General features: G+C 39.1%; 1 protein-coding gene across 2 annotated transcripts in view; it reads right to left on the bottom strand.

Moving 5' to 3' along the window:
* Positions 1-14890, bottom strand: part of Wdr44 (WD repeat domain 44) — a 92971-nt gene extending 78081 nt beyond the window's left edge. The window contains exons 1-2 of one of the 2 annotated variants that reach the window (XM_045140964.1): positions 14683-14890; positions 14404-14600 (exon numbers count right to left, since the gene is read on the bottom strand). In XM_045140964.1, coding sequence (XP_044996899.1) covers positions 14404-14480 — 77 coding nt within the window. In that variant the 5' untranslated portion in view covers positions 14481-14600; positions 14683-14890. Of the gene's footprint in view, positions 1-14403 lie in introns of both variants that reach the window. The other variant, XM_004671473.2, reaches the window with a different exon arrangement.
* Positions 14891-15440: the final 550 nt, after the last annotated feature.

Below are 15440 nucleotides of genomic sequence, written 5' to 3'. Positions count from 1 at the left end.
CTCTTACTTCTGCCTCCCGAGTGCTGGGATTAAAGGCATGCATTACCACTCCTGGCTGTATTCTTTTATGAAACATATATCAAGGATTTAATAACTATTCTACAAAAAACTACCTAGAATGCTTACTTACATAAACATTTTAGAGTCCAAGTTTAAGCTCTTTATGTTAGTTATTATAACAACGATCAGTCAATCTTATTTGCTCCTTAAATAATAATTTCAGTTCAAGTATTTTTTAATCAGTCATTAGGAATAAATTTTCTCATTAATAGCCCACAGAGGTTTGATTAGGTAAAAATTGTTAATAACTACTACATATATACATTGTGACTATAAGAAAAGTCATATGAAGGGAAAGAGGGTGAACAAAACAGGGTGTTTCAAGTTTGTGGCTTGTTATCAAAAATATGAATCAGAGTTATAAAAAAAAATCATACCACAGGGCTGGGCCTGAGTAAACTGACAATAATCTATAAAAGAATTACAGAAAAAAATTCATAGAGAGACTTTTTTGTTTGTTTGTTTGGTTGGTTTTTCGAGGTAGGGTCTCACTCTGGCCCAGGCTAACCTGGAATTCAATATGGAGTCTCAGGGTGACCTCGAACTCACGGTCATCCTCCTACCTCTGCCTCCCGAGTGCTGGGATTAAAGGCATACACCACCACGCCCGGCTTAGAGAGACTTTTTGATGAGGCATTGGCAACCCAAATCAGCATATAACAGTCCAAGGGAAATTTCCCTTGGGAATAAATAACATAGCCATTGGAAGTTAGTGAGCAGTGTCAAGAATACCAGATCTTTCAATAGGAAGAATACTTCTGGCTTTGCTATTGGATCACAACCAATTATGTGAACAGTTCAAAAACTTTAAAAGAAAATTATTAAAATATTAATATTTTGGGTTGGAGAGGTTGCTTAGTGGTTAAGGTGCTTGCCTGCAAACCGTAAGGACGCAGGTTCAATTCCCCAGTAGCCATGTAAGCTATATGCACATGATGATGCATGTATCTGGAGTTTGTTTGCAGTGGCTAGAGGCCCTGACATGCCCATTCTCTCTCTTTCTCAAGTAAATACATAAAAATAAAAAAAATAGTATTCTACTTTTTAAAAACTAAGTAGGCAAGACCATTAAAACGTAACATCCTCCAAAATGCAACAGGAACCTAGACTTTTATATCTGCTCAAAAATGTTTCATCTAATGGCAACAAGCTAATGAAGTTCCACCTCTTGATGGCTGTGAAACAAGTTTCTTACCTACTCTTTCAATAATCACCCTGTTGATTTCATGTCTTATGTTACAGAATTACAAAATAGTCAGAAGTGATTCTGTGCATAAAAGATTGTTGAAAAGGAGTATCCAATGCATATTAGCCTTGTGGCTAAGATCAAGTATATTATCTGTTCTTTTTGGTTTAATAAAAGGACTATCCAGCAGCATTAGCTGGCATTATCATTATTTCCATGTAGCAGCATGTGGGACAACATAGTATTTCTAATTTTGAACACATTCACCTGAAAAACAATGTTGATAACAAGGAATTGGTATGAGGACAAGATAACTCTCAACATTTCCCAAAGCTTCACTGTTAACATTTAGTATTTACCAAGTATGGGATGTTCTCAAGTTACAAAGGTTGTATAAATCCAAACCACCATCCTTGCTTCAGACCCTCCCTTAGTTGCCTTCTCTTAAAGGAACTAGTATGTATTTGGGGGTGAATGGCTGGAGATGTGAGTCAAGAAACTCAAAACTCAAATTGTGAAGACAGGTGGAATATCACAAACATGCCTATCTACCAACTCTATCCCCACCTAACCCTTCTACTAACTGCTACCCATCAATGGAAGATACTGCACCCCCAGTCCATACAGTGACTGACTGCTACTCTCACAACTCATAACCCACAACTCCATGGTGAATACCAGCAATGAATGAGGACCCTCAGTGGAGTGGGGATGGAGGGGAAGGAAATGGTGCCAACCTATGATGTATCTCCATATAAAGTTTCTACTTCATGATAAAAAAAAAAATGAGTTGATAGCCAAGAGCTATGATTTGGGCATGTAAAGTTCACTTAAAGGACACAAACAAAAAATACAAAAGAAGACTGCTGTCAGTTATTTACCTTAACCCCTAAGGCCAAATCAACAAAGATCAAATAGCCACTGAAAAATGCTGACAAACTTATTTGCTGTCATTCATCAAGGTACTGATTTTATCTGCTCACCCATCTTTTGTCAATTCAGTAACCAACTCCCATATGAGATACCAAGCAATCCCATTTACCAACATATATATTATATCCAATTTAACTGAATTTTCTCATGTTCCTCCCTGAAGTTCCTTGCCCTTTCTTTATAAAAATATTTATTTATTTTTATTTATTTAACAGACAGAGAGACAAGGAGACAGAGAGGTACAAAAGGAGGGAGGAAGAGAGAGAGAGAATATGAATGGTCGCACCAGGGCCTCTAGCTGCTGCAAACTCCAGATACACGTACCAACTTGTGCATCTGGCTTATGTGGGTCTTGGTGAATTGAACCTGGGTTCTTGGGCTTTGCAGGCAAGCACCTTAACTGCTAAGCTATCTATCCAACCCTCCCTTGCCCTTTAAATTTTATCCATCACTATCCCTCCTATTGGTTTAATGGACAAAAGTCCTTATGTTTAGCTAATCTCTGTATTAATGGTATTGGCTAAGCTTGGAAAGAGAAAGTTGACAGTGAGAGGTATGGAGCTGGACTGGGAGAAATGTTCAAATCATTTCATTTTTGATGGGGGTAGATAAGCATATCTTAAAATAGACATGTTTTAAGACCATTCAAATTGTTAATACTATTGTTAACAAACAAAATGATTATTCCCCAGTCTCCTAATTTTATTTAAAGACTTTTAGGGACAGATTTAGGAGGGGATTATGGATATTAAGTTCTACCCACAGTTATCCTTACCAATTCAGGAGCAATGCCAGAAAGAACACATCCTCCTTTCTTCTTAAACCCACCAATTGATCAGGATACCTCCTTTGGGCAAAGTGCATTTGGATATAGTACAACATATTATTTATTAGTTCTCTGGAAAGTTTGATCTGTGGTTTGGAAGAACACTCAGGGTTCACTGAGTTTGGTACTAGAAGAGCCTATTATATGGAAAAAATTGTTAAAGTTTTCCCTCATAAACTTTCAAAAGTAAAGCCAAATGTGATGGCTCATGCCTGCATTCATAGCACTTGGGAGGTAGAGGCAAGAGGATCAAGAATTCAAGGCAATCCTTAGATAACATAACAAAAAAATCTTTAAGATATTGGCACAGGCAAAGACTTTCCAGATAGGACTGCAAATGCATAGTAGATAAATGTAATCCTTAAATATAAGATTATATCTTGGGCTGGGGAGATGACTTAACAGTTAAAGGTGCTTGCCTGCAAAGTCTGCTGGCCCAGGTTCAATTCCCCAGCACACATATAAAGCCAAACACAAAAAGTGGCACGTGTCTGTCATTTTTTGCAATGGCAAGAGATTCTGGCATGTGCACATACATACACACACATTAAGAATACATATTTAATTTAAAAAATATTTATATTTATTTATTTGAGAAAGAGAAGAAACAAGTGAGGAAGCCAAGGCCTCCTGCCATTGTAAACGAACTCCAGATAATGCAGCACTCTGTACACCTGGCTCTTATCTGGGTATTAGGAAACTAAACCCAAGCAGGTAGGCTCAGCAAGCACCTTTAACCACTAATCGGTCTCACCATCCCAGGATATTAAAAAATAGCATTATATTAAACTAGAAAGCTTTTGCATAGAAAGTTTAACAAAAGAGTTAACAATCTATAGGATGAGAAAAAATAAAGAGTATACATCTGACAAAGGGTTAATAATCAGAATATGTAAAGAAAAATAAACAGCAAAACAAAAGGCACATTAGTCCAATTAAAAATGGGCAAAACATGCTGGGCATAGTGGCATACGCCTTTAATCCTAGCACTCAAGAGGCAGAGGTAGGAGGATCACCATGAGTTCAAGGCTACCCTGTGACTACATAGTGAATTTCAGGTCAGCCTGAGCTAGAGCGAGACCCTACCTCGTGGAAAAAAATAAAATGGGCTAAATAGAAAAATATGTCTCAAAAGTAAACATAACCACCGGGCGTGGTGGCACACACCTTTAATCCCAGCACTTGGGAGTCAGAGGTAGGAGGATCACCATGAGTTTGAGACCACCCTGAGACTCCATAGTGAATTCCAGATCAGCCTGGGCTACAGTGAGACCTTACTTTGAAAAACCAAAAAAAAAAAAAAAGTTAACATATAAATAGCCAACAGGTACATGAAAAAATACTCAGGGCTGGAGAGATGGCATAGTGGTGAAGGCACTTATCTATGAAGCCTATGGACCCAGGTTTATTTTCCTAGTACCCATGTAAGCCAGATGCACAAGGTGGGGCATTGGTCTGGAATTCATTTGCAGTGGCTACAGGCCCTTACACACCCATATATTCTCTTCCTCTCCCTGCCTCTTTGTCACTCTCTTTCTCAAATAAATAAAATATTAAAATACACACACACACTCAATGCTGCTAATTATCAGGAAAAAAATCAGAACCACAATAAAATATCAATTCATGATAGTAAGATTTGTTAGTAGCAAAAAGACAAAAGAGTTGGGGAGAAGATGGCTCTAGGTTAAAGGCATTTGCTCCGGAAGTCTCCTGATCAGAGTTCAGAACCCCAGCACCCATATAAAGCAGGACACAAAAGTGGCACACACGTGCTTCTGTAACCCCAATGAGCTTATATCAATAGGAGACAGAGTGAGAAAAATCGTGAAGCCCATGGCCAGATAGACTGGCCTTTCTAGTGGCAAACCAGCAAGAGAAACCATGTGTCAAAATAAGGTGAAGCAAAAAAAAAAAAAAGGGTGAAGTCAGGCGTTTAATCCCAGCACTTGGGAGGCAGAGGTAGGAGAACTGCCTCAAGTGTGAAGACACCCTGAGACTACACAGTGAATTCCAGGTCAGGCTGGGCTACAGCAAGATCCTACCTGGATAAACCTCAAAAAGAAAGAAAGAAAGAAAGAAAGAAAGAAGGAAGGAAGGAAGGAAGGAAGGAAGGAAGGAAGGAAGGAAGGAAGGAAGGAAGGAAGGAAGGAAGGAAGGAAGGAGAGAGAGAGAGAGAGAGAGAGAGAAAGAAAGAAAGAAAGAAAGAAAGAAAGAAAGAAAGAAAGAAAGAAAAGAAAGAAAAAAGAAAAAAGAAAAAAAGCTGTATGACAAGGTCCTGCAGCACCCTAAGGTTGCTCTTGACCTCCTAAACACACACACACAAATTATTTTTATTTTTTTCTTTACCTGGGAGAGAGAAAGGCAGATAGTGAAAGTGTGTGCACATTAAAACCTCCTACCACTGCAAACAAACTCCAAATGCATGTGCCAGTTTGACATCTGGCTTTACATATATACAGGGGAATCAAACCCAAGCAACCAAGGATCTTTAACTGCTGAGCCATCTTGTCTGCCACACACACATAAAAGATAAAAGATAAAACAATAAAGAAAAGATGGTAATACACATAATGGAATACTCTTCAGCTATAAAAAGGATGAAAACTTGTCATTTGTGACAACTGTGGTTGAAGTGAAGGAAATTTTATTAAGTGAAATAAGCCAAGAATAGAAAGACAAGTACGGTATGATCTCACTCATATGTAGAACCAAAGGAAGTGAATCTCATAAAAGTTGACAGTAGAAGGCAAGGAAGTATGTGGTAAGCTTGATGATGCATATTGTGTTACAAGAAATTCTGCTAATGATAATGATAAAGTGCAGTATAAGACAAGATTTCTGAATGTTTACAGCAAAAGGAAATAAGTGAAAAGATAAAACATTATACAACATATAGATGTATCAAAACACACTGTATCTAATAAATTTATATTAGTTCATGTACCAATTTAAAAATTAAAATGCTCTTTTGATCTTAAAAAGAAATGACTTCTAATGTTATACATAGAAATAGTATCAATAGTGGTTAAATCATTAACAGAATAACCACTACCAATTCCATTAACATAAAAGTTCAATTGCACATATTCAGAAATTAGTACATCTTGCAGTATTAACAAACATGAATACTAGAAACATGTATTAACAGAAACAACTTAAATATTCTAAATAATTCAATTCTCTTACTTTTAGCAAAGTGAATGAATACATAATTTGAAGCTACTTTATTTATATAAATTGTGAGATCTTTAAAAGAAAAAAATATATATATATATTTACACCTCAAGAGAACATGACAGAGCCAGGTGTGGTGAAGCATGCCTTTAATCCCAGCACTTAAGAGACTTAGGTAGAAGGATCTCTGTCTGTTCAAGACCACTCTGAGAATACATAGTAAATCCCCAGGCAGCCTGTGCTAGATAGAGCAAGACCCTACCTCAAGAAACCAAAAACAGAAAAATCAGGAATAAAGAGAGAACTTGAAAAGCTTAAAATAACAGAGCCATATAATTAGTGAGTCGCCTTTCATTTATTCATAGGCTGCAAAAGAAAGATAACATTTCCTATTAAATTTTAAAGCATTTTTTCAAATTAGAATGAATTAATCTAAAGGCCTTTCTTTCTAACCCATAGAAATCATTTCTGTGAAAAGCCAAAGTTTTAGCTGCTGATGCATCAAGAAGCTTGCAAGGGCCAGGCGTGGTGGTGCACGCCTTTAATCGAGGCAGAGGTAGGAGGATCGTCATGAGTTCAAGGCCACCCTGAGACTCCATAGTGAATCCCAGGTCAGCCCTAGCTACAGTGAGACCCTACCCTATCTCGAAAAACCAAAAAAAAAAAAAGAAGTTTGCAAGGGGTTGGGGAGATGGCTCAGTGGGTAAAGGAAGGCACTTGCTTTCAAATTCTAACAGCTAAGGTTTGATACCCCAGGACCCATGAAAAGTTAGGTACACAAAGTTGCACATGCATCTAAAGTTTGCAGTGGCAAGATGCCCTGCTGCAACCACCCCTCCCCACCCCTTTCTTTCCTTACAGATAAATAAATAAGTAGGGGAAAAAGATGCTTGCAGGCTGGGCATGGTGGCACACACTTTTAATCCCAGCACTCGGGCAGTTAGGAGGATCACTGTGAGTTCAAGGCCACCCTGAGACTATACAGTGATCAGCCTGGACGAGTGAGACCCTACCTTGAAAAAACAAACAAACAAAAAATGACACTTGCAAGGCACTTTGGATTATTAGTGATGATACTGAGTCCTGTTTGCAAATATATTTCCTAAATGATTTCCCTCGGTCTTGAAACTTATTCTACTTGGTATTACAAATGAATGTGGATGTTAGTGATGCAATACATTCACTCTTCAAGACGATGGCTAATATTGGAAGTGAAAATGTTAGTATAGGTAACTGTTGTCCAAGCATGTATGTTTAAATACATTTAGAGACAAAAAGGTTTGGTGGACTTGAAAGCAAGTGACTCTGATGGAATACCAAACTGTAAATTGGCAGACAGCTGCAGCTAGTAATAAAATGCTAAGACCTGAAGCACTTTAGCAGAGCCTGATTATACAGTAATCCTAGTATCTGAGAGAAGGCAAAGGAGCTAGAAGAATAACTGATAGACTGGTTGCTATAGTAACCAAGATTAATTTGTATACTGACTGGGAAAAACACTGGGGTTGTATTTAGGTATGAAGCTCACATTATCTCTTAGGTACTTTCGCCTCAATTTTGAATGATGAGATAACAAACTAACATAAAGACCGCTCAGTCTGAAGTAAGAGAATGGACAGAATTCCACTCTGAAGTGCAATGAAAGCAACTAATTAAAGGTTTAGCTACTGATTTGAATAATATCCAGAAGCAGGTGGGGAATAGAACTTGTGAAAAGTTAAGTTCATAGAAATTAGCTTAGTTCTGATTAGAAAATAGAAACATAGGCTATCAATTCAAGTGAAGTATCAATAGGGCATAATAAAGTTGGAATGACTTTTCTTAATTTAAGTGTGATCTGATGCAGCTGGGTATAGTGGCACACACCTATAATTCCAGCACTTGGGAAGCTAAGGTACAAGGATCACTGTGAGTTTGAGGCCATGTTGAAATCCTGCCTCAAACAACAAAAGCCCAACAGTATTATTTGAAGTATTTATTTATAGGTAACCCATCTCCCTTTTTATAAAATTTTATTTATTTGTGTGTGTGTGTGTGTATGCAGGGTCTCCCACCACTGTAAACAAAAGCCTGTCTGGCTTTACACGGCTGCTTGGGAAATTGAATTCAGACCACTAAGCCATTTCCCCAGCACTATTAATCTCTGTTCTTGCATGTATGTATGTGTACATGTGTACGCTGTGTTTGCACAAGTGGGTGAAGTTACATGTGTATGTGCATGTGTGCAGAGGCCAGTGGTCAAAGTTGGGTGTCTTCCTTAATATCATATATTTGAGACAGGATCTCTCAGTGAACTTTTTGAGCTCATAGAGTCACCTAGATTAATAAACCAGCAAACCCTAGGATTCTCCTGCCTGTTTCCCTAGTGCTGGGATTACAATTGCGTACTACCATACCCAGCTTTTATGTAAGTGGTGGGAATTCAAACTCAGTCCCTTACACAAGCACTTTACCCAATGAGGCATTTCCCAAGATCACGGGTTATTAATCTCTTACAGAAAGATTTAATTTATACAGAAAATGTATATATCTAAGACAAAACTGAGGGAAGGCATTCACCTTATCTCAGTTATCAGATCTGAGGAAGCAGCTCATAACCTATTCCTAACTGGTTACTGAGGCTTCATTTACCTCCTTCATCTCCATCACCATTACAACCCCAGAAAGCAACAAACAGCTCCTTCAAGAGACTCAATTTGCAAATTTATCAGACTTTGTTACACTTATAACAATGAACTGAAGAGAATGCAGTGGATGGCATGTTAAATTCATATGCCAAATGGAAGAAATTATTTTTTATTCTGTAAGACTACCGTTGCACTTCAGTATCATACAGCTATCTAGTTTTTAACATTTTGTTTAGTTTTGGTTTATTGAGACAGGGCCTTGGTATGCTACCTACGCAGGATTATTCTCATGATCCCTTGCCTCTGCCTTCCAAGTATAAAGATTATAGGCATATGTCAGGCTGGCTTTTAACATTTTAAAAAATCGTATTTTATGTATCTTTTAAAATATAAAATAAGTTATCATAAGAACTGAATGAAGTTTTTAACTTGTAAGAATGCACAAATTCAAAATGAGTCTCCAAACTGCCATACTGCTACCAACTGTCCTACCTCCATGAGTCACAAATTGACAGTTGGAGGTCACTAAATTTAGAACTTAATATTATTAATATGTAAAAGGTTTCCCCCACTTCAATATGTTAAATGACTATAATAAAAGAGCAGCACTGGTAAATATATTTCTACCAATATACAAAGCAAGCTTCAATCAGTATAATCTATGATTGAATACCAACTTCTGAAAAAATGGACATTTTTGTTTTGCTATAGTTGGGCTTAGTTTTGAGACATTCTCAAGCATCCAAGGCTGGCCTTGAACTCACTATGTAGCTGAAAGTGACCCTGAACACTTGATACTCTTGCCTCCATCTCCAAAGTGCTAATATTAGAGGCATATGCTACCACACTTTATTCAAACAGTGATTTAAAGAGAATTTTCCCCAAAGTAACTTATTACACAAAACATGCTTTAAAATCAAAACTTAAGTTGGGGTGGAATCACATACCTGTAATCCCAACACCAAGGAGGCTAAGGTAGGAGGTTTCTGGGTTTGATGACAACCTGGGCTATATAGCAAGACACTGTCTAAAATAAACAAACAAAAACAGGTATGGATCGTCAATGTATGTAGATGTGCTTCTGATAACTAAGAAAAGCGAGAAAAGTTTTCAACAAAGGCAGTTATACATTTTTTTGGTTTTCAGACTTAGCAATGCTTTGTTTTTGCTATTTTGATTTTTGTATTTTGTTTTTGAGACAGGTCCCTGTTATGCATGTAGCCCTGACTGACCCAAAATAACTTATGTAGAATAGGCTGGCCTTGAACTTGCAGTGATCCTCCTGCCTTTGACTCTCAAGTGCTGTGATTACAAGGAAAGCCATCTCTTCTGATTAGAACTAACAATTCCAACACTTTGATCTGAGGTTCCATGATTTCAACAAGATGTTCCCAGCACTCCAACCTAAACAAGGTACATGCCAATTAACACTAGACTCCTAAAAATGAAACAAACATTACCAGTGTTTTTAAGTTATTCCATCATGTCACTCGTTTTCATTCTGACTTGAGGAAAATCATTGAGCCAAAGTTAGAATCGTAGGACAGTCACTACCACTCAAAATATGAAACATTCATGTTATACAGAAGTAGACCACCTGGTTAATGCCCCAGAAATTTGTACCAGGGATACTTTTATTTTCCCTCCTCCTAAAACAGGGCATGACCATATAAATGAGGAATCAAATAAATGAAGCCTGGGTTCTAGTTCCAGCTCTACCACTTAAGAAGAAATGTAGTACTTTCTTTCTCTGAGCTTAGGTTTCACTTTCAGTTAGGTAGGATGGTTGGGTAAATGATTTCCTGTCCTTTCCTACTCTAATATATTATGATTCTATCTGTCCAATGGTCTCTGAGGCCTAGGAAATCTAGGACTTTGGCTGACACCAAAAAAGTTTAAAATGTTACATTTATTTTTATAACATGTTCTTAGTGGCAGCCTTTTAAGATATAAGTGTAGCTCAAAGTTAGAAGGGTCATTCAACTCATTTATAATTTAAGCATTAAGTAATTTCAAATATGTGGGTCTTGAAAGTCCAAAGTCATCAAGCTTGTTAAAAATGATTGTGTGTAGGCACATGTGTGCATGCATGTGCCAGGTATGATGATCCAGGCCTGCAATCCAGCTACTCAGGAGGCAGGAGGATAGCAAGTTCAAGGCCTGCTTGGACTGCTGAGTTCAAGATGTGCCTGATCAACTTAGCAGACCTGTTGAAAAATAAAAAGTAAAACAAACAAACAAACAAACAAAAACCCCCAAAAGCCTTGGAATATAATTCACTAGTAAAAGTGTCTGCCTAGAATGCACCAGGCCCTAGAATCAATCTTTAGTATACCAAAAACAAACAAGAACAACATACACACGTATATAGTAGAAAGGTTTTTTTCTCAGCATAAAAAGTTATCAATAAAAACAACTACAAAATTTCAATACAATGACAGGCTTGGTTCTCAAAATAATATCTCAATTGAAAGTTGAGGACATGAAATAATTCCAGCACTGGGCTTTTCCTACATTACCATAGTTCCTCCTCCCTTTCCTGCTTTATTAAGCACCCAAGCAGAAAGAATGTCACACTGAAACTGATCTGAGATCTAGTTTTGCTACTAATGTGCTAAGGCACCATGGACAAGTCCCTCCTTCTTCTCCCTCCCCCACTTTCTGTAGTCTTCAGTTTTTACATTTTCTAAGAGTTAAACTTAGAAGGCCCTTTTAGCTGTAACAGGCTATCCTATCAAACTGCTAACCGACAAAACAAAAATAGAGATTCCCGAAAGAGAAAATGAAAATTTGTAGCCAAGAGAACTGAAAAGTTTGGGCTGCTGGTTTTAAATAGATGCATCATTTCAATTCAAAAGTTGGTGACAGACTGTATGAGAGGAAGACCCTTTCCATTTCTTCCACACACACTGTAGGGCAGTTATGAGATATTAGAGAAAAATACTGGAGTAATGTCTTAAGGGCTGGTTTAACATCATCACTTTGCTACTTGAAAATTGTTTCTCCTACAGCAAATTAAGGTCTCTGAGCCTAAAGTGAAAATGGAGATGGGAACAAGAAAATTGGATCTAAAGTGCCAATCAAAATAAAACATAAATGTAGTACATATTGCAAACCTGGGCAAGAGATGATATGCCACTTGAGGAAAAGTAGACTGCATTGGGCTCAAAATTTCTATATAAACTGAGCTTCTTATTAAATTTGCTTTCAAAGTGGGGATTAACAAAATAGAGGGGCAATGCAAAAAGTAAATCAATATTAGGAAATGGACTATGTATTTGGACTCTGCTGATTAACAAAAAAAAGAAAGAATTCTCAATTGTATACTAAATTTAGTAAAATAGTCTATTCCCAAATATATAAAAATCAAGGAGTATTTCTTTACACACCCAAATCCAGTCTAGGAATCTCTTATAGTTTTTATGGTGTGCCACTCCAGTTCAGTCAAGGAACAGAAAAGGGTTTTGATGATCAAATATCTAATGATGCCACCTGTTTCCATAAGTCAAGATTTCCCACTGAATTTGTAGGCTGTTGACCAGCCAAGTCTGCTCACAGAACCTAATGCAAATAACAAAACCTATCACAAAAGATAGAGGAAAATGTAAATGATTCCACTCCCCCTTCAGTCCGGTTAATATGGCTAGTTGTTTTCAAATGCAATTCCCCAATGAGTCTATTCTCTTCCAAATCCCCTCACTAACACAATGTGAGGCCATGCAATTGTAACAGATCCGGTAGTTTTAGCGACAGAGCTCTCAACAAGCTCAGTATTTGGACCCGTGAGAGTTAAAAATTAGGAAGCTAGGTCCTAAAAGACTTAAAAAAAAAAAAAAAACAACACTTTTCACTTATTATCAAAGTACCTTAGAAGCTATATCATCCCAAGGGAAAGAAGTGACTATCAATTCTATCATAATGACTCATCCAGTTTAGATAAGTAAAATAGCTCTCAAGTTCTACATACTTCCTTCCAAAGTGAGCACTGTATAAAGTTAACTAATCTGCTAATGCCAAGAAAGAAAGAAGGTAATGCGTGTTCAAATGTTTCTTTTCTCTGTGCCGGGTATTGAACTAGTTTACACAGGTCCTGAAATAATTGTCCTTCCAAATTAAATTTAATTTTGTCAATGAAAAAGAACAATATCCACATACAGATAATCAATCACATAAACTGGTTAATTCTTCCTCTTACTCCAATACACATATACATACATACTTAGTAAAAGAACCATTCTCTCATTTAATCTGAATTGACAGGTCATTATTTTGAAGTGAAATGTGTGGGTGTGTGTGTGTGCGCGCGCGCACGGGTGTATTTTCTATCCTGTAATACTTAGTCATGAACTTGGATTAGATACTAAACTTGAAGAATAGGTGCCATTCCCAGTGGTCATTGTCACCCCCCCCAAAAAAATCTCATAATAGTGTCACCCAAAAGTCTCACAATAGCAACAGTGAAAGACTGGTGAAAATACATTTGCAATCTACCAACAAACATTTCTTTCTGATTTTGTTTCTGTAACTTTTTGGCATATATTGTGTATAACATGCATTACATTTTTAAAGCTTCTAGAATATCCAGTTAACTTTATTTCTATCAGACAGGGTATTTCTTCCAAAGGGTAAACATGGCAATTGAAGAGAGTTCAACGCCTGGAATCATACACCAATATACAAATTTTACAAATTCACCAGACCTAACAGTATGAAAATATATTTCACTGCCTCTGGTTCCAGATATGTCAGTAGGACAATTTGGAGAAATCGCTTTAAACACTAACTTTTAAAAGTTAAGGATATGTAAGTAGAAGTCCTGGTCAAGAGAAATATTCCAAATACTGAACTTCCTACTCAGAATTATCCATATTAATCACCAGTAAAACATCTTGCAAAAGTAGATAAAGGGCACAAAGCTGGGCTCTTCTTCCAAGTATCAGATTACTCAGCACTTGTTTGTACCTCTGTACTCGGTTGTGTACACTTATGCCCGGCTACCTTTTTAGACCACACCATTCTGTCTAATGGCAAAGGACTTGTCTATGATTTCCTTCGGTAGCCAGTAAAGTGCTATTTTAGTAAAGGACTTCCTTAAGTGAATACTGGGTTTTCTTTCCCACTTTTCGGTGCAAGGAAAAACGACTGGCAAGTAAAGAAGAGTTAGTCACCTCTGAAACGAACAGGTAAACTAGCGGATAAAATAAGAGGAAAAGAAAAGTGGGAAGTGCAGATTCTGCTACCGCTCCTTTAATCCAAGGTCCCCGAGGCCAAAACGGATGTTGGAAAGGTAAACTCTGAACCCCACAAATACAAATCTTTGCTCCTCAGGCTTGTATGCTAGACTTTCAACGGCTGGACGGGAAAGGTGTTCCCTGGGTCGCTCACTAGGGGGTAAAGATACCCTGTTCTATCTTCCTCCCCCAACTCAGCCTGTCCTAAGGAGCCCCGGGTCTGGGCTGTGATGTGAACAAGTGAGACTATGAGGGAACCGCGGTGGCGGACACGGCAATTAGGCTCAAGAGGTGTTAGGGGAGATACAGGAGAAGCCGGAGATCGGGATGCCCGACTTCTGGGGCACAGTTTCTGTTACTTACCCCACAGGGTAGCCGCCCCCTAGGTGTACATCTTCAGGGGCATCATAGAATTCCTCGGTGTCGCTTTCCGACGCCATTTATAGGACACACCCGCGGGTGAGGGGGCCGACAGCGCCTGGAGGAAGGGTGAGTCTCCCGGCTCCTCCTCGTCGTCCTCCTCGCTGGCAAGACAGTGGAGTAGTGGGTCCCAAGTAAGGCTGAGGAAGGAACAGACGTTCCGAAGTGAGGAGTCGGTTAGGGACAGGGGACCACCCTCAGCTGCCCGGCTGTGGTAATGACCCGCAGAGCGACTGCCAGACGAGACGACCGCAGTGGGTCCGGAGACTGTTGCCGGCACTCGCGGCGAGAGGTGTATGTGGAGCGCAAGAGAAGAGGCGGTGGCTCTCCTCCGTGGGGGAGGGCGGGCGTGCCGGCGACAGCGGCTCCAATTTCTCCCGCAGCAGCAATTACAGCTGCCGGGAGAGCTAGCTGCCCGCAAAATACCGACGCGCACCTACCCTCGCGAGACTTCGGGAGGGGCCGGCGCGCGTGGGCGGGGCGAAGAGGTGGCGGGGGCGGTCTCAGAGAGGCAGTGCTCTGATTACTTATGCTGGGAAAGCCTGTCAAAATGGCGCAAGCGCGTTGAGGGCCTTTGGGGAGGTCCGGAAGTATTGGTGAAGGGAGGCTGTTGGTGCGCCTTCTGAAGGGAGGAGTCTAGAGCCTGCGCAGGGGCAGCACCGTGCCAAGTCACTGGGGGCGCGTGCGGCATAGGTGGGGTCGGGCAGGGCATGGTGTTTTACCCACTTTCTTTAGTAACTGCAGTTCCAAAGAGGAGCATTTTGACAGGAAAACAAGTTCAGTCTCTTTTAATCATGAGGAAATGCTGACAGGAAACGAAGTGCTCATTTTTGTTTGTATTTACTTTTCAATTCCGAAGTATCCCACCCTTGGGCGTTGACAGGTCCCACCTCTATCGTACCAGGAATAGGCATGCCCTAGTCATTACAAGATCTCTATCCCAAATATGATCCAGACGGCAAGAGGGTGGGGTCTGTGAG

The sequence above is a fragment of the Jaculus jaculus genome, chromosome X, assembly GCF_020740685.1.
Source record: "Jaculus jaculus isolate mJacJac1 chromosome X, mJacJac1.mat.Y.cur, whole genome shotgun sequence".
Taxonomy (NCBI): domain Eukaryota; kingdom Metazoa; phylum Chordata; class Mammalia; order Rodentia; family Dipodidae; genus Jaculus; species Jaculus jaculus.
The sequence above is the reverse complement of the archived record's forward strand: the minus strand, read 5'-3'. Positions and strand labels throughout refer to the sequence as shown.